Source organism: Pelodiscus sinensis, chromosome 2, assembly GCF_049634645.1.
Source record: "Pelodiscus sinensis isolate JC-2024 chromosome 2, ASM4963464v1, whole genome shotgun sequence".
Taxonomy (NCBI): domain Eukaryota; kingdom Metazoa; phylum Chordata; order Testudines; family Trionychidae; genus Pelodiscus; species Pelodiscus sinensis.
Window position 1 is genome coordinate 150,615,707 of NC_134712.1, and position 25,186 is coordinate 150,640,892.

At 43.9% G+C, this 25,186-nt stretch overlaps 2 protein-coding genes across 9 annotated transcripts in view; one reads left to right on the forward strand and one right to left on the reverse strand.

Moving 5' to 3' along the window:
- LOC102455030 (succinate dehydrogenase [ubiquinone] flavoprotein subunit, mitochondrial) overlaps positions 1–5,580 on the reverse strand; it is a 42,593-nt gene extending 37,013 nt beyond the window's left edge. Inside the window, exon 1 of one of the 4 annotated variants that reach the window (XM_075921635.1) lies at positions 5,445–5,580. In XM_075921635.1, the coding sequence (XP_075777750.1) occupies positions 5,445–5,504 (60 nt within the window). In that variant the 5' untranslated portion in view covers positions 5,505–5,580. Of the gene's footprint in view, positions 1–5,435 lie in introns of all 4 variants that reach the window. The other 3 variants (XM_075921634.1, XM_075921632.1, XM_075921633.1) reach the window with 3 other exon arrangements.
- Positions 5,569–15,327, forward strand: CCDC127 (coiled-coil domain containing 127). Of its 5 annotated transcripts, none has more exons than XM_006114218.4 (4): positions 5,604–5,743; positions 7,428–7,494; positions 8,629–8,757; positions 11,062–15,327. In XM_006114218.4, exons 2-4 carry the CDS (start codon positions 7,479–7,481, stop codon positions 11,730–11,732), a joined length of 816 nt encoding a protein of 271 aa, XP_006114280.1. In that variant the 5' UTR covers positions 5,604–5,743; positions 7,428–7,478; the 3' UTR covers positions 11,733–15,327. The 5 variants fall into 5 exon arrangements, with proteins under 5 accessions (XP_006114279.1, XP_006114280.1, XP_006114282.1 ...); XM_006114220.4 differs by having other exon boundaries at positions 5,729–5,792; XM_006114219.4 differs by lacking the exon at positions 5,604–5,743 and adding an exon at positions 5,750–6,283.
- Positions 15,328–25,186: the final 9,859 nt, after the last annotated feature.

Here is a 25,186-nt window from a genome sequence, read left to right on the forward strand (position 1 = left end):
CATCGTGCCCCGTCAAAACCCCAAGCTGCCGACCCATTTCACCTGCAATTTTTTGAAATTCTTTGTTCTTTAGCCTGAAGGTAGTAAGCAGCGTTGAACTCAAGCAAACCATTTCCATCAGCCCTTCACGGAAAGTATTGGCATCCATGGTGACTATAACCTTTGAGGACTTCAAATATGAGTCAAGTTTTGTTTGCTCAATTTTGGGTTTCTTTTCAGATGAAGCTCCGCAAAAAAAAAAAAAAAAAAAAAAAAATCTTTTCTCCAGGAGTTTTCAAAGACACAAATGAACGTCATTTAGCCGCTTCAGCTTTCTGTTTTGCCTCATCTTCTTGTAACCAGAGCTGCATAGTTTTCAGGATGGTTACGTTTTACATGCCGCCAAAAGTTGAAACTTTTCACAGCACTTGCTTCACTTGTCTTGAAGCTACATGGTTTGAGCTCACCATTCACTTCCTTTTCCACCGTTCACGTTGCCAATTTCTTCTTTGCTTTTCCCAAAAGTCCAAATTTGGGCTTTTCAAATTAAAAAGTAAAGATGTTGCTGAGCTCCTTTTCTGTAAATCGGCTATCAATCATGGGGGGCAGATTTGATTTTTTTGTTCAAGCCATGGCCAAATCTTCTTGTGCTGCTACTGCATCCAAATGTCTCGTTATGATCTTCAAAAAGCAATGAACAAAAGCATTACTTTTTTTATAATGTACCTGCTTGTGATATCTTAACCACTTAAGGTATTTTGAATTTATTTTGGATCTTCTGGACAAAAGTGACGATATTTTCTTTTTACACAATATTATTATTAAAATATTAAAATATACTTTAACATGTTTCTCGCAGTTTTTTATTTTTAACAATATTTTTAACATAATATAAATTTTTATTTATAAATTGCAAGTTAGTTTATGAAATTTTTCAATAAAAATATTCAAAAATATTCAAGTTTTTAATTAATCTAAAAAATGCTTTAATATAGATATATCAATGAAATTTGGTATATGCCATAGCGTTAGTACGTGCTATCGCTGTTCTACAATATTAATTGTTGAGAAGTGTCAGCCGATGGTTAGGGCAGTGTGTGTGTGTGACACCCGAGTCCTTAACTGCAGGGACACAAGGCCCCGAGAAGTTTAACGTCCGTGTCTTTGTCCGTTAGGATCAGGATCCCTTCACGGAGGGCAGCCAATAGGCTGACAGACGCCCCAGAGTTTATAGGAAGAGCTTATTACATTTTAGATTTTAGCTGCTAGTATACACGATTTCTTCACAGCAGGCAGTCTAGGGAAGACAGAGATGCCCCAACAGATCTGTCACCTAGGAGTGATATGATCCAAAACGCCCAAGCTTTTCCTATACCTGTTCCTTATGACCGGCTGAAGTTTTTTAAAATTGTGCTTGGTTCTGTTACAGCAACTGAAGGAGTCAGGTTCAAGCTTAAACAGTTACAGGTTTATTCAAGAAGCTTATAAATCATATGGTTACAATGGCTATTGCTCTATTTCTTAACTGCTAGCAAATATAGATCTTAAAAATGGTTACAAAGAAAATAAAGATAGAAAATAGAAATAATGGTACCAAGTGACAGCTTAATCTTTAAAGAGCTCTAAGTCTATGTGTACATTTAAGACAAAGGACCACATCCAGGTACAATTTTTACCCCCGTCTGTGTCTCCCGACTCCAGCATGTCAGGCCAGGGCCGGTCCCTCAATTCCTAGGAAAGATGAATACGAGGTGGGCGTCCCCGTGGAACCTCGGGAGGTCAAACACCTAACCCGACAAAGTAAATGTGCTGCTGGACCCATCTTTATACCTATAGGGGCCCGTATCCTCTGTCTTATCCAAGATGCCAAATTGTACTGGTCCGTTTTTGTGACGCCAGTTTTTACAAGCAAGTTGTGAACTTAATTTACACTTGTAAGAGATAAATTGGAAGTACTCTGCTTTATTTTATTTTTTTTACTGGGCGAGAGATTCCTTCCCCCGCAGACGGCTGTGTATTTGTATTAATATGGGTTTCAGTAAAGGGCACTCCTTGGCAGGCTTTTGGTCAGCAATTGGTGTATCTCTGTTTACAGCTATCCAGGGTTACACAGCAGCCTGCACATCCAGGCCTTCTGTTCAAGGCTTACTGCTCTGTGCCCCCCAGGCAAGAAAAAAATGGATGTTACGGGGGGGTTCCTGTTTGGCTACAGGAAGTAACAAGGCTATATGTTACAAGGTTGAAAATAAACACATACTAATCTAACTAACTAATCTATGTGAGTACGTACTCGCCTAACCTTGGCACAAGGGTGGGAACAGTCTGCAGTGTTGCCGGTTGTCTGATAATTATCTGATTCTGTAATAAAACATATCTCTGAAAAACTTTGTAATTTTGTATCTGTACATTAAATCTTGATTTCAGCCAAAGTGAGAATAACTGTGATATATTACGTAAAGTGGTAAAGTAGATGTTAATATCAATTGTTATACAATCTGAAACTTTTTGGCACCTTTAGGACTTTCTTGCTAAAATATCATTCATTCTGGATTGAAAATGAAAAAGAAAATGGAGCAGTGGAGCAGTCAATATTTTCTGTGCAGACTCTGCTCCAGCTCCAAGTAAAAATCCGCAGCTCCACTGCTCTGCGCTCCAGCTCCGGACTCCGCTCCAAAGCCCTGGTTTCAGGCAACATAAGTGGGTTGTTAACACCCATGCAGTCACAGAACAAAGCTAGTCCAAAAAAAGATGTTAAATCCCTTCTTTTACCCTTTCCCTATCTCTTAGTGGGAAATGCATACAGCAGCAGTTTGCATGGCACCAAAACCTCGTTCCAGATAGTTAAATATAATGGATATACTGCAACAATAATATCTATGTACTTTTATTTGCTTAGTGAAAGGTAACATAACTTTACTTTTATGGCTCAGTGTGATTGATAGCACAGCTTTATTGTGCAGAAAGAAAACTCATAACTGGCAATCAAACCATTCCAAGCAGTTTATTTTTTGCTTTGTTTTACAAAGGTGACCTGCAATTATTTTTGTAGTCTTCCAACACATTAACACTCTAAAATGCAGGAGGAAGTTATGGGACCTACTTTCCTCCTTTTACAGATTTTAAAATCAAAGCCAAACTGTAACTATATGACATCCCAACACAACATTCTGCCATAGAATCAGGGTCTTAGCTGACAACATAATATCCAACATGGAACTGTATGGGAGGCTGGAGATGATCATCAGGATTCAGACCAAGAAAAACCCGTAATACTGTGCAGTTCTGAAAACTTCAATATCCTTATTTTACAGAAACACTTTGCTACATAATACAGTAACTACGTACTTCTACAGTACACAATTAAGTCAACCTAATTTACACCCATACATACATCCACCATGACAATTGCATTGCCCGTGCTTATCTATACTTTGCTTTTACCAGTGGTGTGCATGCTCACCAAGATCATTTTCACTGATCATACAGTCATTGTGGCTTCTGAAAGCTAGTAACAGCGGATGCAAATAAAGCAAAATCTATCCTGAGCTAAAAGTACACTGACTTCTTCTCAGAGGTGGAGTTAAGGCAGAGTAGCAGGTGAGTTAGGTTGTCAGGAGCAAAATTTTAGTGTATATGTTTACATAGTTAGGTCTTTAGGGATGTTAAAATGTGGGTAATTGGCTAACGGTGCAACTGCAGAACATTTCAGCATTTACACACAATCACAAAGAGGGGCAGCAGCCAATTCCCAGGGAGCCGGTGAGCATCAGGAAAGAGCTTTTAAGCCAGCTCTCTACATGTACCAGCTCCCGCCTGCTGTCCTGTGCTGCTGCCTCAAACAGAAGCTAACTCTCTGTATACTGGGGCCCACATTTCACCCCTCTCCCAAGGGAACTAGCTGCTGTCCCTGGTACAGAAGCAACAGTGTGGGGCAGCAGCAGGCTCCCCAGGAGCCAAACCAAGAGGTGTGTGGAACTGTTTGGGTAACCCATAAGCTCATGCTTATCAGCTACCCATTTAAATGGCTACACTCTTACATCCCTACTGTCTTAACATCTACCTAACTTTGTAATGTAGACCAGGCCTAAGTTTTAAAACATTTACACAACAATTATCTTATGCTTTAACTATCAGAAGGGAAGCCATGTTACTCTGTAAAAGCCCATTTAGTTAAGTTAACCAGTGAAACATGATATTGCTCTTCTTTGTGCCTCTACCATCCTGTTAATCTGTCTTGGAAGGGACTGTCATTTTGCTACTGTTCCTACCACATAATGGGGTACCAATCCTGCTTAGAGCCTCCTGTTACTACTGTAATACACAAACAGTAGTCTTGAGGTCATTCATCACAAAAGTTTGTGCTTAACTCTTCATTTAAGAGACACAATTAAAGGGCTAGTTACCCTGCCTTTGTTAATTTCCATGTAACAATGGAGTAAAAATAAGAACCAGGATCATTGCAGGTGGAGGGGAAAAAATGAAGGGGAACAGGAAGGATCAAGGATAGTTTCAGGGGAAGCCGGATGCACATTATTTGTTTTCATATACAATTCCTTGCTTTATCCACTCAGACCAAAACATGAAATACTTTAAATTATTAACAACCCCGTCTCACTTTAGATGTATGTAATTTTCATATATCTGCTTATAGAGGAATACTATCAATTCATTTAAAGCAAGTGATTAGATGTTCTCTCAACAAAACCTCATACACATTGCCTTTTTGTTTAATACAATACCAGGGTATTTAAAATTGCCAGACCACATTGGTCTGCTATAGAATACAGAAGTTTCCTTTGAAAACCTTTCTGCTAATACACCATCATGACTGCTATATTTTGCTCACTTTTTTAAAATAAGGTCACGAAAAAAAGACGTTGCTTCTCCTGCAGCAGGTGAAATCCCTGATACCTTGAGGACAAACCCCGAGGAGCTACAAATTGTACAGACACACAAGCCATTCCAAGTTAACACAGAAGCGAAAGGGGCCGCTGGGGAGAGAGCAGGGACCAGCGGGCAAGCAGGGCTGGGTTCTGTACCTGGCGCTCGCTGCCTCCCGCCAGCGGAGTGACCTTGGGCAAGTCACTTCACCCCGCAGCGCCTCGCTTCCCTGCACCCCCGTTCTTCTCCTTGCTCGTGCCTACTCTGCCCGGGGCTATAACATCCCGGGTCCCACCGGCGGCGCCGGGTTAGCTCAGGACGAGGCACGTGCGGCAGCCGCCCCGCACAGCCAAGACGCGGAGGGGCCAAGTCAGCGGCCTCCCGCCCGGAGCGGGAGAAAAGGGGCGGTTGCCTCCACCCCCCCCCCCCCCCCGCATGCGCGCGCCGAGCGAGCGGTTACACAAGCCCGAGCGCCCATCCCCCGCACGCGGGTTGACCAGCTCCCGTCCGGGGAGACGCGGATCCAGACCCCCCCCCCCCCCCGCAGCTGCACGCGAGGCGGGGCGCGCGCTCACCACTCCCACCGGGTGTCGGAACAATCGCTTCACGAGCCCCCGCGACGCGACGCCGGTTGACACCGCCATTTCGACCTCCCCAGACAGCCACGGGTTGACTGCGCATGCGTGGAGGCGGGCCTGCCCACGCCGTTACCGGCGCGAGCCTCCGGGAAAGACCAACTGGTGGGGGGAGGATAGCGTGACGTGCGTTTAGGCTTACGCAGTACAGGGAGTGGGGGAAAGTCTGACCCTCAAACGGATGCTGTTACTTCTCTCCCCCTTTCAATGGGCTCGTCCGGAGAGGCGGGGGCTGGGCCTGCTGGCAGGTGAGTGATCGTGTCGGCTACTCTCAGCTTGGCCCTTGGGGGTCGGAGGGTGAGTCTCCAGCCCCGCCCCCCAGCGCGAGTCTGGGGGGTGCCGGGACCTAGGGACTGTCCGGCCCTGTAGGGCCCCGCGCGCGGATCGGTCTGGCCGCGATGGGACTCCGAGCGCGCGGCCGGTGCAACCGCGTCACTGGCCCCGGGTTCCGCCAAGGGCCCAACGTCCCCGCTGCCGCAGCACCGGCCCCGAGCGCTGGGGGGCGCCGCAGCGAAACATGCTCCGGGCAGCGCCCCGCTTACAGCGCCTCCCGCTACGGGCCGCTCCCACTCGGGGGGGGGGGCGGTCACCCTGCGCAGGCCCCGTGCTGCGCCCCTCGGGGAGTCTGACGTGTCTGCGGGCGCCGAGGCGCGCCCGGCTGTAGAGCGGCTCCCTCGCCCCGTCCGCCGTGATCGCGCGCAGCTGCCACAGCGCGCTGCTGCTGGAAACGCGCCGGGGGCTCCTTGGGTTCCTCGCATGCACTAACTGGAAAAGACGTGTCCGTGCAGGTCAGTGCGTGGGACCAGAGCAGTATAAGCACTTCATTGGATGACGTTTCGCTTCCTACTGGCCTGAATGGCAGAAAAAATATAGTCTGCGTTTGCGCTTCCCGTTTACAAACCATCATGGTCTAGAACAGTGGATCCCAAGCCCATTCACAAACTGTCAGCAGAGGGGTAACATTTTAGTTGCATATTCATATAAATTATGCATATTCGTTATGTAAATAATGAATATGCAACTAAAACATTACCGGTCTGCCAAAAGCCCAGCCCTCAGAGCTCCCAGTGCCAGCCCTAACCCAGTGCACCTTTCCACTAGTCCTAGCGCCAGCCACAGATCCCAGAGTCCCCTGTACTGAACCCCCCCCCCCAGTGCCAGCCTCCCACACTGAGCCCCCCAATGCCAGGCCCCCATTCCAAACTCAGTGCCAGTCCCATGCCCCCTCACCAGATCCCGCAAGACCAGCCTCCTATTTTGAGCACCCCTGCACCCAACCCTCCCCCCCCAGCATCCCCCAGTCCAGCCCTCCCTCCATAACCTCTCCCCCAACTAGCTCTGTCTCCCAAGTCCCCCTAGACCCGCTTCTGGAGCCCCCAGTGCCTGCCAGGTTCCCCTCACTTAGCCCTGCGATGTTGCCCATGTCACGACAGCTCTGGGGGCTGGGGCACACCACCCAGCACCCCCCCTCCTGCTGTGGCTATTGGGAGAGGCGTGTCCTGTCCTGCCTCTCAACCAGCCAGTGCTGGGCAGGGACAGGGTCTCCAGCCATGGAAGAGCACTTCTTTGCGTGGCAGGAGGGCTGTGCCAAGCGGCTCCATGTGGCCCTACCGCTGCATAGGGAAGCGCTCTTCTGCAGCTGGGAGGAGACCCCACCCCTGCCTGGAGCTGGTTGGCTGAGAGGCAGGGCAGGATCTGCCTCTTCCAACTGCCATGGTGAGAGTGGTGTACCCCTGCCCTGACCCCCAGAACTTCCACGGCCCGGCGGTTGGGAATTGCTTGTCTTGAACAATCCTTAAAAATGAAAAATATTAACTTTCTGATATAATAAAATGTTAATATGTATTTGGTAATGGAGTTGTATTGTAAACACTTGCTTAAACACATTTGAAAAACCCTGAAACTCTGAAAATTTATTTGCTTTTTTAACAGTACTTGTTTTGGCATCTTTGTGAGAGAGCGACAGCTCATTATATTTGTGTAATGCACAGGAGTGGAGGTGGGTAACTGCATATCTTTTTTCAGATATGGACATTTGCATCCAGTTCTCAGTGAACATATTGACAGCAAATTTTAGATTGTATGGACTTTGGGACTGAGATGATTTTGGTGTGTCAATATAGTACCTAATATAGTGCAGTCCAAGGCTAGGGCTCCTAGGTGCTATAGTCATACAAATAATAGTTGTGATCTATGTTGACAGTCTCCACAGACACACGTCTGAAATAGCATGGAGATGAACTTCTCTCTCCCCTTGATAATTCTATACAATGTAATGAACATATTGGATTGATGGTTGGTGTGGGGGTGAGAGGGAGCAACTCACACTGCCACTGCCCAAAACTCACCTGTTCCATGCTTGCAAAAGACTTGTCTATTGATTCCCACTGAGATCACATCTTTCACAAGTCGTCTTCAGATGTATAAGCAGTTCCTACTACGCTATTCTACTTTAAATTGTATTTACCTTTGTACCAGACGTCTCTGTACCAACAGATTGATGGCGCATGGTAGATGCAGCAGCTAGGACCTCATTGCTTCCACAGGCCCTCTTTTGTGTGACTGATTAAAAGAATGGCAATGCCATGGAGAGCCAAATGCAGCCATGTTTTAAATAAATTTTCCAATTAGTATCAGAGGCAGCAAGGAGGGGAGCAGGAGCCAATGCTGGAGGGAGCCAGCTTAAAAGCAAGTTCCCCCCCAACACCGGCTTGGAGGTGCCCCCCCACACTACTGTCTTTATCAGAGGCAGCAGTGGCTGCCGCGAAGCAGTCTCTCTTCATAGTGGGCACCTCACAGAGCAGCCTCTGTCCATGGGGAGCTTGGACCCCCCACGGACAGGTTCTGTTACCACCCCATGCTGCTGCTTCTGTATCAAAGGCAGCAGTGCGAGGCAGCAGGCAGCTGATCTGTACGGAGAGCTGTTTTTTCAACTGGCTGCTGGCCCTGCCTCGAGCACTATTGAATAGTCATGTAACCATTAAAAATCCCCCTCTATATTTCCAATTTGATCAAGCATTTAAAATAGAAATACTGAATAAAGTAACGGATGTGTTTTTGATGGGTACATCAGCACCCTCCCTCAATTACTGGTATCACTGACATGACTTCTTTTTCCTCTATGATTCTAAAGGTGACTCCATGAATAATTTAAATGATCCTCCAAACTGGAATATCCAGCCTAATCCAAGGGATAATGGTGGTGATGGAAACAAATGGAATTATGCTTTATTGGTTCCAATGCTGGGATTGGCTGCATTTCGTAAGTAATATTTTCAGTAATCAGATTTTTCTGACCAGCCCCAGCATTCTAATGGAAATACAATGTTTTGCTATGCGTGGGGGGTGGAGAATGTCAGAACTGACTGCTGACTTTTCTGAACCAAAATGTGGCATTAGATTGCTCCAAGAACCCCCCTTCTACCCAGCTGATTGGAGTGACATTTCCACAATCCAGGGGAAAGTCAATTGCAACCGTCTTTACTGGCTAGAAGGTCAGGAAGGGGGTCATTTCAGCATATCAGAAAAGGAGAGAATTTGGTGAATAACTTTATTTGGCGAAAGTAAAATCACACTGTCCAAGTATAAATATTCCATAACACATAATGTGCCCCAGACTTGAGAGCAGGATGTAATTCCAAGAAAATGTCATGAGGTCAAACTTGGCAGGGAAGGGATATGTATTTAGGGAGGCCAATACATTCAAATACTAATATACATGTTTTTCTACACAAGTTAACTTACCATATCTTTTTTGGGGGGGAAATATGTAAGCCGGTGCAAAGTATCCTTTTTTCACTCATCCATTCTACTCCTCCACAGTTTGCCTCCATTCAGGGAATTGGAAAGGTTTATGGTTGAAGCATGCTAATTGGAGGAAGGAGACCTTTGTTCTGTTCCTAATTCTGCCATAGACTGAATGGTCCTGGGAAAGTCATTTAACCTCACTATTCATTATTATCATCAGATAACAGATAGGCCTTGCCTACATGGAGAGATAAGGCTGAATTTATTAAGGTCGATTTTTTACCACCTGATTTTGTAAAGTTCAAGGTGCATGTCCCCGTTGTATGCAAGACTTCAATGTACTGTGTCGTTAGAAGGGTGGCTATTGTAGACTAGATAGAACTAGATAAATTCATGGAGGTTAAGTCCATCAATACTTATTAGCCAAAATGGATAGGAATGGTGTCCCTAGCCTTTGTTTGACTGGGGATGGAAACGAATGGCAGGAGAGGGATCACTTGATGATTACCTGTTTCTGTTCACTCCCTCTGGGGCATCTGGCATTGGCCACTGCCAGAAGACAGGCTACTGGGCTAGATGGACCTTTGGTCTGACCCAGTATGGCAGTATAAAACAGCTTCCACGTGCAGAGAAACTGAAAAGACTGAGACTATTCCGTTTAAAAAACAGGTGACTCTGGAGGTCTATAAAATCATGAATGGTGTGGAGAAAGTAAATACAGTATTGTTATTTACGAACCAGCAGTCACCTAAGAAAATTAATAGGAGGCAGATTTAAAATGAACATAAAGAAATATTTCTTCACACAACTTACGCTCAACCTGTGGAACTTGTTGCCAGGGGATGTTGTGAAGACAAAAAGTATAGCTGAGTTCAAAAATGAATTAGATAAATTTGTTGAGGAAAGATCCATCAGTCACTATTAGCCAAGATAGTAGGGGAAAAAGGGTCTTTGTGTACCTAAACCTCTGATTGCGAGAAGATGGGAGTGGATGATGGGAGAGGATAGATGGATTACTTTATATATTGCTCTGTTGCATTCATTCCCTCTAAAGCATCTGGCATCAGCCACTGTCAGAAGATTCAGCTAGATGGACCATTGGTCTGACCCAGTATGGCCATTCTTTATGTTTTAAAACTGTAGATTCATAGACTTTAAGGCTAGAAGAGACTGTTATGATCATCAAGTCTGATCTTCTGTATAATACAGACCATACAACTTCTCAGTTTTGTATGATATGTGAACTGAAGAGAAGTTCAACTCTTTGGGTATGTCTAGACTACATGCCTCTGGCGACAGAGGCATGTAGATTAGACTACCCGGCATAGGAAAATAAAGCGGCGATTTAAATAATCGGCACGTCATTTTAATTTACATGGCTGCCGCGCTGAGCCGATCAGCTGTTTGTCGGCTCAGCGCGGTAGTCGGGATGCTCCGCGGTCGACATCAAAGGCATTTGTCAACCTCCCAGGAGGTCGACCTTGGAGGTCGACAGATGCCTTTGATGTTGACCGCGGAATGTCCAGACTACTGTGCTGAGCCGACAAACAGCTGATCGGTTCAGCGCGGCAGCCATGTACATTTAAATGAAGTGCCGATTATTTAAATCACCACTTCATTTTCCTATGCCGGGTAGTCTAATCTACATGCCTCTGTCGCCAGAGGAATGTAGTCCAGACGTACCCTTTGTCTTTGTGAAGAAAAAAATTACTACTAATAATAGTGGCCACAGAAACTTCTTAATGAAGTACTTAAATATTTTTGATTATCCATGTTAACATGTTTTGTTTACACATGAAATTTGTTTTATGTATGACAGGATGGATCTGGACCAGAGAGTCTCAGAAAGAGATAGAAAAAGAAAAAAGAGATTATTATAGAAAATTAACATCTGTACGAAGAGATCTTGAATCAAAATATCGTGACATAATCACAGAAAATCGTCACACAGTTGCTCGCTTGGAGTTGGAGCTTGAAAAGGAACAAAAAAGAAGCCTAAGCTATCGTGAAGCCCTAGTCTCCCAGAGTCGCAAATTAGTAGAAGAAAGAAGAATTCTAGAACAAGAACATGAAAAGTTAGAACAAGAAAAACAGGTTCTGCTGCGCTCAGGGGCAGCAGGTGCCTTGTATCATAATTATCTTGAAAAGGAAGCACAGTGGCAAAAGAGAGCTAATATTGTAATAAAAGAATTTGAAGAAGCACTTTTAGAAAGACAAGACATCTACTGTAGTTTTGTGCTGCCCAGAAACCAGCGACTAGAAATAGAGAAAAAATTGCTAATTAGAGCAGCAACTGATCCTGTTGCTATGGATCTAGAAATTGAAAGTGGTTTAAAAGATATTTTTAAATATGATACATATTGTGGTAATGTGTTGAACACAAACAAACGTCAAAATGGAAGACTAATGTGGCTTTATCTCAGATATTGGGAACTAACAGTTGAATTAAAAAAGTTCAAGAGAGTAGAAAAGGCCATATTGGAAAAGTGATGTATGAGAAAAGTAGTGGCATTTCAAGCACAATGGCATGTGTAGTATACAATGACTCACTGGTATTCTGAAACTACTAATTTCCTATAGTACATTCATCTGTTTTCACTTCCTCCTTGCAGCCACATTTACAGCTATCCAGGCAAGTGTGTCTACTGTTGGTGCTTTTCCATGGATGTGCCAACAATAAATGTGCATTAAAGCAGTGCAGTTTACTTTAAGACTGTGTCAGCTGAAAGATACACTTTGTATTCATAGTGAGGATAGCTGAGTGTGCTCCCAACTCCTGATTTCCTGCATGGCAGTGCAACATCTTTTTGTGGAACTCAGGAAAACACTTGGAGGTGACTGTACTAACAGTGAAATTGTTTTTGTTATATTTAGGTGTGAGAGACTTTTTCTGTACCAGTGAAAAAAGTGTGCAATCAAGTTTTCAAATTAGATTTGCCTTGTCTTCCAGGTTTGGTGTGCAAATGCTACTTTACACTACCTTATGCATAAAATATTTGCATGACATATAAAGACTGCAGATGATATTTAAAATAATACAGACGGAAAATAAATGCAAAGACTTCAGTCTCATGCCTACTGAAGTTAATGATAATGAGGGCATGATTGTTTCTTAATCAGGATTGCGTATGAGTTTTAATCTAAAAGTTGTCACTTTAAGGGGTATTCATACAATGGAAAAGTAAAACATTTAATCACTTACTTTGCCTTTTAGATCTAGGTTACCAATTTGGATTTTGTCCACCATGGTAGTGCCGAAGGCCCTATTGTTTTGACTGATTGATCTGTAACAGATTGATTATTTTAAGCCCATCCTTAGTAGACAGATGTCCACATCATAAAAGCCATCATCGCATTCAACAGAGATTTCAAGGATTGACTGGAGGTAAAGACAAACAACTCTCTTATCCTTATATGTAGTCCCTCCAGATCAAAAGTGGGACCTTGGCTCATGTACAGTGAGAAGATAGGTGGGGAGCAAAATTATCCCCTGGATTGATTTTGGGGAAGTAACAGAGAAAAGGAATTCTCATTGAATTTTCCTCTTTGATGCCTCTCTTCTAGATATTTTAGTCATGGTGGGGTAATTAGCCCAGGATTCTGACCTTATTGTAGAATTAAAAAGAAGCAGTTACTTATTCATAAGTAAAAACAACAGAGGATAAAAAAAAAAAAACCCTTTCATTTTTCAAATCTATCCTATGTAAAGTGCCTCTTGACAAGTTTGGTTTTTTCTGCCAAAGGATAAAAGAGAAGCAAAAGGAAAATGGATATACAATATGGGTGTGTCTAGACTACAAGGTTTTGTCGACAAAAGTGGACTTTTGTCGACAAAACTATACCTGCGTCTACACTGGCGCTGAGTTTTGTAGACTCAGCAGTTTTGTCGACGGCTGTAAACCTCATTCTACGAGGAATAATGCCTTCTGTCGACAGAAGGCATTATTGCATGTATACTGTCCTTTGCATCTACACTGTCATTTCGACAAAGCAGATTGCTTTGTCAACAGAACTGGATGTAGTCTAGTTGCTCTTTGCCGACAGAAGCTTTGTCGACAGTATCTGTCAACAAAAATTCTTTTGACAAAAGCCTGTAGTCTAGACATACCCTTAGTGGGAAGTAATGTAAATCTGTATTTAAATTGATTTATGTAGATGTTTGTAATTGTCAATTTCTATTAAAAATTGTTTACATTACAGCCAGAAGGGGAATAACTGATTATTTCAGAATTAATTTTACTGATCTCTAGGATGCTATTATAATATGTCGAACAGAAAGAAAATTAAATACGCTAAAGTGACAAACTTGGGCTAAATTTGGTCCATGATAGAGTTTTTTGTAACAACTATCATTTACAAAAACTAAGATCAACAGAAGAGTATCCATGGATATTTTTCAGTATCGAAGGTTATGTCTGTATTCTTATAACTGTGTGCATCACTGTAGTAGCCGGCTGCCTCCTAAGGGACAGAACAAATACAAAAGACTTTTGCACTGTATCAGTGTCTCCTTTGTATTTCCACTGAAGTACTCAGGCAGTGGGTGGTTTTTTTTTTTTCATTTTTGTTTTAATTTGATTAAATTTTTGTGAGCAAAAGTTCATCTGAAGAAGCAGGTTTTTATGTTGATAGAAATGAAAGAAATATATACCCAGTACACCTACTAAAATGTTGTAAATTTGTATTATCTCTTTGAAAAATACCAAAATTATTTGTCATCTTGACTTACATTTTTCTATAGTTTGTCACTGATATCAACTCAAAAATATTTACAAAGATGGCACAGAGATAAGAGGGAAAAATATTTTTCAGTTTATATTAATATTTAAATTGTGGCACTGTTTGTTTTATTCCTAATACAATGTTGTAATTAATCAGTGTATCTAAATACCAATTAGTAGAGTTATTTTTGTAAAAATAAGATTCTTTGAGGTTACATTTGTGTAACATTAGGTTTAGTTAATGGTGGCATGGCAGTGACTTGAAGTCCAGAAGCACATAATAGATTTAGGAGTACAACTCCAACTGACTTTCAATGGGACTTGTGCTCCTAAATCTCTTAGGCTCTTTCGTAACTCTCGTAATAAATAAGACTGTGTTGGAAGTTGTGCTGTATGCTTTATTTTGTCTCTGGCTCTTCAAATTTTGATCTAGGTAAAAGATTGATTTGCAGTGTCCCTATATAATATCTGTCTGTCTGTCTGTCTATCTAAAAAGTTTTTCCTGCTGGACAACAGAATGATGTTGTAATGTCATCAGGGTCATCAATATCAACAGGCTCTCTCAGTGAAGTGAAAGCGGCCAGAGAGAGGGGAGTAGGTGAATGTAGTAAGCAGAGGACGTAAGCCCCTACCTAGTATGGTATAAGGATCTGTTTCAGAATATTATCTCTATAATTAGGGTATGTCTACACTGCAGGGCAAAAGTTGAATTAAGATATGCAACTTCTGCTATGTCAATTGTGTAGGTGAAGTTGAAATAGCTTAATTTGGCTTTTGGTGCTGTCCACACAGCAGGAAGTCGAAGGAAGAACACTCTTCCTTTGACTTCCCTTACTCCTCGGCTGTGTCTAGACGGGCAAGTTTTTCCGCAAAATCATCTGCTTTTGCGGAAAAACTTGCCAGCTGTCTACACTGGCCGCTTGAATTTCTGGAAAAGCACTGATGATCTCATGTAAAATCATCAGTGCTTTGCCGGAAAAACTATGCTGCTCCCGTTCGGGCAAAATTCTTTTTCCGAAAGACTTTTGCACAAAAGGGCCAGTGTAGACAGCATATTACTGTTTTCTGCAAAAAAGCCCCAATCGTGAAAAAGTGCTTTTGCGGAAAAGCATCCTGCCAATCTAGACGTGCTTTTCCGAAAATGCTTTGAACAGAAAACTTTTCCATTAAAAGCATTTTAGGAAATTCATGCCAGTGTAGATGTAGCCCTCATGAAATGTCAGTGTAAGAAGTCCTCCAGCTCGACATTATTTTAAAATAATGGCTTGCGTAAATGCACATTTTGTTATTTCGAAATAATGCTGCTATATAGAGGTACCATAAGCTACTGTTTTCAAATAACTATTAATAAAAAATTAAATTTTGCTGCGCTGTTTCCTCTAGTTGGTTTGTTTGCAGAACAATTTGGGTGGCTGATATTTTGGTGTAGGACAGATCATTACATTCCAAATTGACACTTGCATAATTTAGTCTGAGGTCTCATGCACTTTGGAAACTCTTAAGAATTTTTTCTTTTAAGAAAAAGAAATAACAAATAATGGTCACCAAATTGATCGCTGACAGTGGAGCTTGTATTTAAATAGACACATCAGCTGTCATGAGAGAGAAACACCTCAGCCACCCAGTTAGTGTATTTATTAGATAACATTGCTTGCCTTCCCTCGTGCTTCCTTCCCATTCAGCTTCTCCACATACCTTAGTTCCCAATATCCAATATTCCCCTCCCATGGAACCTCACATCATCCCAGTCCAGTGTTCAGAGGCTCCCTGGGGGGCCCGTCCATTCCCTCACTGTTGGTTTAACAGTGGCATATTAATATTCCTCTGTTACTTATTGTTTACTTTATTTACCTGTATAACTCCTCGTATTTTAAAAAATTAGACAGGTGTACTGCCTTATTTTTGGCAGGTGAATGCACTTTTAGTATTGAATAAAGGGTAAACAACTAAGTATCTGTCTTTTATTTTACCGGGTACATAATTGATCTGTTAATTATCCCATCACAACTGCCTCACATATTTTTGAACCATTTCTCTGAGGTTGGAGTAATTTTTTTTTCCAGGAAAAGGCTATCAGTAACTGAGCAGCTACTAGCAGATAAGAGATAAAGCCTCCATTTCCTTTTGTGTGACCATTTCTTCTAGAAAATCCCAAAGAATACCAAATGATCATTTGGTAATAAACATCCAACAGTTTGTGATATTGGTTACAGATTTCATCCCAATAGACTCTAATTACTAGATAGATCCAGCTTATATGCATAAAATCTCCTCGTTCACCATAATTTCTCCAGCATTTATCCTCATTTAATCTCTCTATTTTTTTACTTAATTGGCATAAGGTATCATTGAAATAACATCTTAAATTCATTTTTCATTATTATGCTACAGACTGGCTTTGTAGTCCTCTTTTCCAGATCAAGTACAGGCAGTCCCCGGGTTACGTACAAGATAGGGACTGTAGGTTTGTTCTTAAATTGAATCTGTATGTAAGTCGGAACTGGCGTCAGCCGCTGCTGAAACTGATCAGTTTCAACCGTGGCTGAATCTGGACGCCAGTTCTGACTTACATACAGATTCAACTTAAGAAACCCAGGCGTCCCCAAGTCAGCTGCTGCTGAAATTGATCAGCGGCTGATTCCAGGAAGCCTGGGGCAGAGCAACTCTGCCTCGGGCTTCCTGTAGTCAGCCACTGGTCAGTTTCAGCAGCGGCTGAATTGGGGACGCCTGGGGCAGAACAGCTGGGGTGCTTCTGGGTTGCTCCAGTAGCGCGGCTCCTCGGCGCTACTGGAGCAACCCAGCAGCACCCCAGCTGCTCTGCCCCAGGCGTCCTGATTCAGCTGCTGCTGAAACTGACCAACCCGGCAGCCCCCAGCTGCTCTACCACAGGGGTAGGCAAGAAAAGCCTGGTCTGCTGGGGGGGGGCCACTAGCTGCACCCCCCCCAGCAGACCAGGGAGGCGGGGGTGGCGGGACCGCCCAAGTCCTCCACGGCTTTGCTCCGTCTCCCTGGTCTGCTGACCTGGGAGACGTGGAGCAAAGCCTTGGAGCACGCGCGCAGCAGGACAGTTCAGGCGTGCCGCGGCTGTCCCACTGCTGGTGTGCTCCAAGGCTTTGCTCTCCATTTCCCTGGTCTGCTGGTCAGACCAGGGAGACGGGGAGCAAAGCCGCGGAGCATGCCCGCAGCAGGACAGCCCAGGCGCTCTTGGGCTGTCCCCCTGCGGGCGAGCTCCGCGGCTTTGCTCCCCGTCTCCCTGATCTGCAGGGAGACGGGGAGCAAAGCCGCGGAGCACGCCCGCAGCGGGACAGCCCAGGCGCGCCACGGCTGTCCCACTGCGGGCGTGCTCCGAGGCTTTGCTCCCCATCTCCCTGGTCTGCTGGTCGGGAGACGGGGAGCAAAGCCGCGGAGCACGCCCGCAGGGGGACAGCTCAAGCGCGCCCGGGCTGTCCCACTGCGGGTGTGCTCCAAGGCTTTGCTCCCTGTCTTCCTGCAGACCAGGGAGACGGGGAGCAGCTTTTCTCGCCCTGGAGGACGGGGACGGCGGACCGCGGCGCATCTGGGTGTCCCGCTGCTCCCATCCTCCGGGGCGAGAAAAGCCCCGTTCGTAACTGCAGATCCGACGTAAGTCGGATCCGCGTAACTCGGGGACTGCCTGTACCATTCTTACCAGGTAATGTATCGGTGCAGATCCTTTTTCCAGCATATCATACATGGACATATTTTGGTTAGGAAAGTTGTCTGCAAAGATTGATATGAATTGGTAATACAGTTGTTTCCTATGTGACTAGACGCCTTTGTTTCTATAAAATGTAGTTTTCTGTATTTCTGTTTTTCTAGAAATTTGAGAAAAATAATGCCCAATTGAAAGTACTTGTGGCATAGGAGAATGGGCTAATTAAACTTAGCTTTGATCTCTAAATAAGTCAGAAAAATATTTACTGAATAGCTGCCCAACCATCCCAATTTTTAAAGATGAGTTGTGATAAGGGATCAGAGCTGGATTATTTAAATGAATGTAATTTGGTGAGAGAAAATAATGTATTTTACCTATACAGACAGTCCCCGACTTACGTGGATCCGACTAACGTCGGATCCCTAGATACGAACGGGGTGAGGCAACTCCCGCACATGCGCAGCAGCATTCCCAGGGCTCGCTCACCTGGGTCCTAGGATCCTCCTCCTCCTCGGGCCGGCTCCGACTGGGGTCCCGCAGAGCTGCCGGGCAGAGGAAAAGTGCCTCCCCCCACCCCCCTGCCAGCAACAGGCTGCCCCCTCCCCTGAGCAACAGGCTGCCGAACAGACAAAAGCAGCCTCTCTGCCCCTCCTCCCCTCTATACATTCCGGGCTGCTGCTGCACCTGGGTCCTAGAATCCACCTCCTCCTCCTCTTCGGCCGGCTCCAACTGGCCTCTGCCTGCAGCAGCTGGCCACAGGGACAGGGATCCCGCAGAGCTGCCGGGCAGAGGAAAAGTGCCTCCCCACGCCCGCTGCCCCCCCACCCCCGCGGCCTCGCATCCTGCACGCCTCCCCCCTCCCCCCCTGCCAGCAACAGGCTGCCCCCTCCCCTGAGCAACAGGCTGCGGAACAGCAAACAAAAGCAGCCTCTCCGCCCCTCCTCCCCCTATACATGCTGGGCTCCCTGGGCAAACAAAGACTCCACCAAAACAAACAAAGTGCTGGCCTCATTGTGTTAGCAAAAAAAGGACCCTCCTCCTAGAACCCTGGGTGGTGTGTGGAAATAAAGCTATTAGCTCAAAGCATGGTGCAGAGCTGTTTGGTATTTGATGAGTTACTCCTTTAGTCCTGAGTTTGTCACAGGGACAGAAATAGATGTGAAATCTTCTGAACAGGGGAACAGACAGCAAAACAAACATTAGAGGGGAGTTAACCTTTCCCTATGCAATCCAAAACTAAAAAAAATGTTTGGCTAGAGTTTCCCCTACAATATGTACCAGTTCCGACTTACATACAAATTCAACTTAAGAACAAACCTACAGTCCCTATCTTGTACGTAACCCGGGGACTGCCTGTAGTTCTATCCTAAATCCATAGAATAGCCTTTCCTAAAAGGTATGTATACATTTCTTGAGGGTATGTTTTATTTTTTCTTTCTTTTTTTAATTACTTCATCACCTAGCAATGTTTACGCTGCCACAATTTTTGTGTTTAATAAAGACAAACACTTGGCTGAGTTAGTGTGCCTGCAATCCATTTGTGTTTTGAGGTACCTGACTTGCCAGTACCACAGCATATTTGGAACAGCCGATCCCCACCTTTTTTCATGAATCAGGCAAAATACCACTCATTCTTTCTTGGACTTTTTCTTAGTCCATATTAATTCTAACATCATCATCTGTAATCCTGCTAGGATTTTATTTGGGATGATCACAAAGATTTTGAAACAAAAAAGGTATCTTTGATAAAAAAATGTTCTTTTTATTATTTGCATAAGTAGTGATCTGACATTTCAGTCGTAGAGCATTTCTGTGTTTTTTGAGGTCTGAATTCCATAGTATTTTGTGTTTGTAATGTAGTTGTAGCCATATTGGTCCCAGGATATTAGAAAAGATAAGCTTGGTGAGGTAATATCTTTTACTGGTTCTGTTGGTAAGAGAGAGAAGCTGAAGCAGAGCGCTGTGTAAGCTTGAAAGCTTGTCTCTTTTACCAACAGAAGTTAGTCCAAATAAGTTATCCACCTTGTCTTTCAAGCATTTCATAAAATGTATTGTTTTCTAGAGGAATTACTTTTCAGTGTCTGGCAAATATATAGATAGCTAGCATTTCAGATTTTGCATAAAGTACTTTAAATGCAAATACTTTTCCATAGTCATGGATTTCTTTACAAAGTAAATGTAAGACCCATGGAAGAATTTTATTAATGTCCCTCCCTGGCCAAGTCATGATTTTTCTAAGAGATAAGCAAGTAGAGTGAAATTTTCAGCCCCCTGTACAATGACTAAGTATATGGAATACTATACTTTGTATATGGGAATAATGTACTCCGGGGAACAGAAAATTCCCCTTACAAACTCAGCACAAGTTTTACAGGTACACAAAGGTTGGGGATGCCCACCACAAGGCATGTCTACCCGCAAAAACAAAAAAAACATGGCAGGAAGTCTCAAAGTCCTGATCTGCTGAGTTGGGCTCATAGGGTTCATGATACAGTGCTAAAAACAGCGGTGTAGATGTCCAGGTTCTGGCTAGAACTCAGGTTTTGAAGCCCAGGTTGTGGGATGGGTTTCAGAGTCCAAACATGAATGTCTGCACAGTTATTCTTATCCCTAAGTCTCGACTACATGCCTCTGGCAACAGAGGCATGTAGATTAGGCTACTCGGCATAAGAAAATGAAGCGGCGATTTAAATAATCGCCGCTTCATTTAAATTTAAATGGCTGCCGCTCTGAGCCGATCAGCTGTTTGTTGGCTCAGTACAGTAGTCTGGACGCTTTGCGGTCAACATCAAAGGCATTTGTCGACCTCCCAGGTAAACCTCATCCCAGGAGGCATACCTGGTAGGTCGACAAATACCTTTGATGTCGACCGCGGAGCGTCCAGACTACCGTGCTGAGCCGACAAACAGCTGATCGGCTCAGCGCGGCAGCCATTTAAATTTAAATGAAGCAGCGATTATTTAAATCGCCACTTCATTTTCCTGTGCTGAGTAGCCTAATCTACATGCCTCTGTCAGCAAAGGCATGTAGTCTAGACATACCTTTTCTACATTGCTGTGACTATGGTTATGGTGCAGCTTTAAGCTTATGTAAATTTTAATAGAAGCGCTAAACCTTGTTTTTGTAAAAACCTCATTGAAATGGCAAAAACCAAAAAATTGACAGTGACTATAAAATCTTATCACATTTTGAATTTTTCACAGCTATAATGAAAAATGAATTAATACCCAGAAACTAATACAAGTTAAGAAACCACTCTGCCACACTTCTGGTAAGGTCTCCCTGATGAAGACTCTCCAGAGCACAATGAATCCAAAAGCTGAATTCCATTTGCCTTTTGTTTGCTGTTGCCAGCTAGAGATCTAGGCACTGTCCTGGCTTAGGGCCTCTAGGCATGCAGTCCAGCTACAGATCTTGTATCTGTCACCCTCTGGGCCATGAACGCCTGAGTCCAATAATCTGGCTCCTGAAACTTTGCTATGTCCTCCAAGTCTTCTGAGCAGCTCTTGCTCCTATCCCAGAATCCCGCAAATGGGGTTACTGCTTCAGTGGTAGATGCTGGTGAAAGCAAACAGACCCAGGCTTAGCAAAAACTTTCCAGTTCAGATATTCTCTAATGAAAGATGAAGCACAACAGAGTACATGTCAATTAGAAAACAAAACCCACTCTGAATGTATGCCCCTTACTTTGGTCCACCCTTCACCTGGAAATTCCTGAGGGATCCAGCAGAGTTTAGGTAGGCAGGGTTTCTCCAGCCTTATTAGACTCCTGCAGCAGCTTCCCTCACCTTGAGCTAGTGAAAATAGCCAAAAAGCAAAAGAAGAGCATAGCTCTTGTACTGTATAACCATCCCCTCTCCTCTGTCATGTGATCTCCTGGTCAGTCTCAGCATGTGACCACAGACAGATAGCTTTGTTGCCAGACAACTTCTCTCCTAACAAAACAGTTCTCCTAGGTAGGAACAAGCCTCTTCTCTTGGGGCAGTTCTATTTCAACTAGAGCGCCCTTATCACTTTCTTGTGAGTCCTGTGTCACTACCTGCTCGAGCTACAGTGCAACCTGGGTGAAAAAGACAACAGAGACAGGAAAAATTCAAAATAGACTTTATAGTGTGACAATGATATAAAGTAAGAGCCCCCCCCGGTATCAAATAGAATTCATAATTGAATATTGATAGATTTCCCAAACGGACATGCACTCTTTTGACAAATTTTCACTGGATTATCTCACTTTTCTTTGTAACTCCTTTGCAAGATTTTTAACACCCTAGGCATCCTTTGGACACACTGTTGCTTCTCATACGCTGATAGCTTAGAATATCATTTACACATAGGCAATGTTTAATATATTTAACGTTTTATAACTTTTAGCCATGACAGGAAATATGACCATAACCTCAGGTAGACTAGCTTACCAAGTGCATGGAATGTGTGACGTTCAGATATCTGCTGATAGAACTGATGTGAAAGCATACTGAGATTTTGCAATAGAGGGCAGGTATGAGTAACCTGGAGTATGTATTGCTTTTTGGTACCCATTGGAGGATGGAAAAGAAAGCTTTGTGGAGCGTGAATATGTTCTATTGACAGTGCTGTTGTAGGCCATGTGAAAGTGGAAAAAAATGCACAAATATTTTCTTTGAACTTATTTCCATTCTTTTAAGGTTTTGAGTGGATGAATCTGTCCAGCCACAATTTTAAATGCCACTGCGATAGTGTTTTTTAATGATTTATTTTGTCACCCTTGAATGATATGGTTGTTTTAGTTTCACCTTTTTAAATATTTGCAGTATGACAGACATTTTCAGAAACGTTGCATACTTGATGTCAAATCCTACTTGCTTTGTACCCATGGAAAATTGCGTTGATATCAATGACAATACTCACTTTTAGGTGAGGTGAACAGGAATTGACCAGGGTATCTGGCCAAATTTCAAGTCAAATTTCCAGTGTGAGTTAAATCCAGTTCCAGTAGGTGGCAGTCTGATATATTAATGTAGCATGAGCCTGAGATCTTGGCATAACAACTACTTCTAAAATTGCAATAAGCGTTCTGGACTTGATCAGTACAGGGGTTTTGTTTTTGGTTTTTTTTTTTTTTTTGTCAGAATATGTTTTGTACATAAAATGTGTTTAATTTAAATGTATTTGTTTATTTTTTATTTTTTAATGTGTTGTATGTAATACTGTCATTGGACTATATAAAAAGCTACAACATATTTATTGTGAAGGGCAGCTAAGAAGAAAGGTATAACTTCAAGTGAGTTATAATGTTCCCATTTTCAGCTGCTGAATCAAAATATTATTTACATGTTTTGAAAATAATTAAAAGTTAATCATTGTCAAACTTCTCATATTACTGAAATTGTTTTGGTTTTTATTATGCTTCTTCACTTTATATATTCCAGCTTTTAAAAGGCTTTTAATTGTACATATCACTAACTCTGACTTTGCATTTTAAATCCCTATGAAAATAACTAAGCAGAAATGCTGCTGCCTGTATTACTAAACAGTGTGGTGTGATTTTATTGTAAATCTTGCAATATTTGGTGCTTTCCCAAAAACTTCAGCTATTGGAATCATGGGATTATGAGAGATTCATTTTTTTACAAATCAGTAGTTTCCTAGCACTTGTGGTTGCAGAGGAAAGGTTGAAAATGAAAACAGTATTTCCTAAAGGCTCATGCAGCAGAAGGAACATAAGAAATGTTCATGATTTTGAGGTTTTGACAAATGGTTTGTGAATAGCTCAGGTTGGCAATACTTAAGGATATGATTTAATCATGGAAGTAATGGATTCATAATGATTTCTTTGGCTTCAACTCCTGCCACAGGGCTGTAGCTGTGATCTCTCACAGTTGAGGCAGGGACTGGGGCTGTGAGGCCTCTTGGCTATGGTGAGGCTAGAGCTCCCCTGAGATGGTGGGGTTTGTCTGTCAGTCCCCACCTTCCAGGGCTTAGGCTTCAGACCCCAATAACTATCAGTGCCCCTCCCCGTGGGTGGGTTTTTTTTTAGTAAAAGGTACAGATGGATCATGGACTTCCATTAATTTTTGTTTATTGCTCATGACCTGTATGTGACTTTTACTAAAAATAAACATGACACAATGTTAGCTATACCATACTCAGCATTGGTAAGGTTGAGGGCTGCCACTCATTGGAAAGATCCCATTTTCAGCTGGGAACTAAATCTGGCCCCCAAGTAGGATTGCCAGATGGTCTCACAAAAATTACCAAATACACGGGCTAAAAATTTGTCGAGCAAAAAAGAAAAAAAGCCCACCCACACCGAACACACATCCTGTGCGGCTACTACCAAGCTGGGAACAAAGGGGAAGGCAGCAGAGCCTGCTCTGCAAAGCAGCCGCCTGCTACCCAAAGCAGAGAGAGGCAGACCCCCGGGCAACACAATGGCAGGGCGGAGGGTGACTCCCCCATAGCCAAGTCTTTGGGTGTCCCAGCGGGAAGAAGCAGAAATTCCACCCCAGTCAGTTTTGGTTGAGAGCCCACGGAAGACGCCTAAACGCAACTACAAACCATCTGTGGGCTCCTCTCCTGGACTACGGCGCCACAATGCGCTTGATCAGTGCTCAGGAGCAGGGACAGGGCGTCTCCTCCTCCCCAAGGCATCACTCCTCCTCAGACACAATCAGCTGAGGGCTGCCAGTGCCGATTGCGCCCCATCTCCCAGCCTGGGACTCCCTCTGGTTGCATGCAGAAGCTTGGCAGCCCCCAGCCGCTCCCCCCGCCCAGCTTCTGCACACAACCACAGGCTCCTAGCTGGGAGGTGGGGCCGCGATCGGCGCTGGGTGGCATGCAGAAGCTGGATGGGGGGAGTGGCTGGGAGTACCAGCCACTCCCCCAACTCCCACCAGGCTTTTGCATGCTAACACAGGCTCCCAGTGCCGATTGCAGCCCCGCCTCCCAGCCACTCCCGCCCCCCCCCCCCCCCCACCAGGCTTCCGTCCAGCACCCAGCTGGAAAAACAGAAAATTCCGGACATTGCACACGTCCGGTATTTTCTGATTTTTTTTTTTACTGGACAGAGGGTGCAAAAACTGGACTGTCTGGTAGAATACCAGACACCTGGTAACCCTAACCCCAAGTGTGCTCCCAGAGTCCACATTGACCCAAGAACAGGCGGGAAGGTGGTGGCACCAGAGCCTCTATTCTGCACCAGCCGGCAGAGTGGGCAGTCCACACATGGGGATCAATCAGCTTATACAGTTGCTCTGCACAATGGCATGCTGTGTTGTGTGGAAGAGGCACAATCCCTTCTATGGCTCCTCTCTGTTCCAACTTAGACCCTTAGTCTCACAGTTGCTGCCTTTATCTGTATTGGTCTTCTCCAACAGAAGCATGAGCAACTAAGGGCTCAATTCTTCGCCGAGTTACACAGGAACAACTTTAACTTCCAGCAAAGGAAGCTGGACATAAATAACTGGGGATATAATTGGGCCTTAAAATTTTAAGTCAGAAATAGACTGAATTCCTTCTTTAATAATGCATTCTAAAGCTAGGTGGGAACTCTATTTACAGAAATGCCATTA

Coding starts and splice junctions, on each gene's coding strand:
- CCDC127 (XM_006114217.4), top strand. CDS start 5,677: ATGCTGTTACTTCTCTCCCCCTTTCAATGGGCTCGTCCGGAGAGGCGG. Junction 5,744..8,628: donor GGGGCTGGGCCTGCTGGCAG/GTGAGTGATCGT, acceptor ATGATTCTAAAG/GTGACTCCATGAATAATTTA. Junction 8,758..11,061: donor GCTGGGATTGGCTGCATTTC/GTAAGTAATATT, acceptor TATGTATGACAG/GATGGATCTGGACCAGAGAG.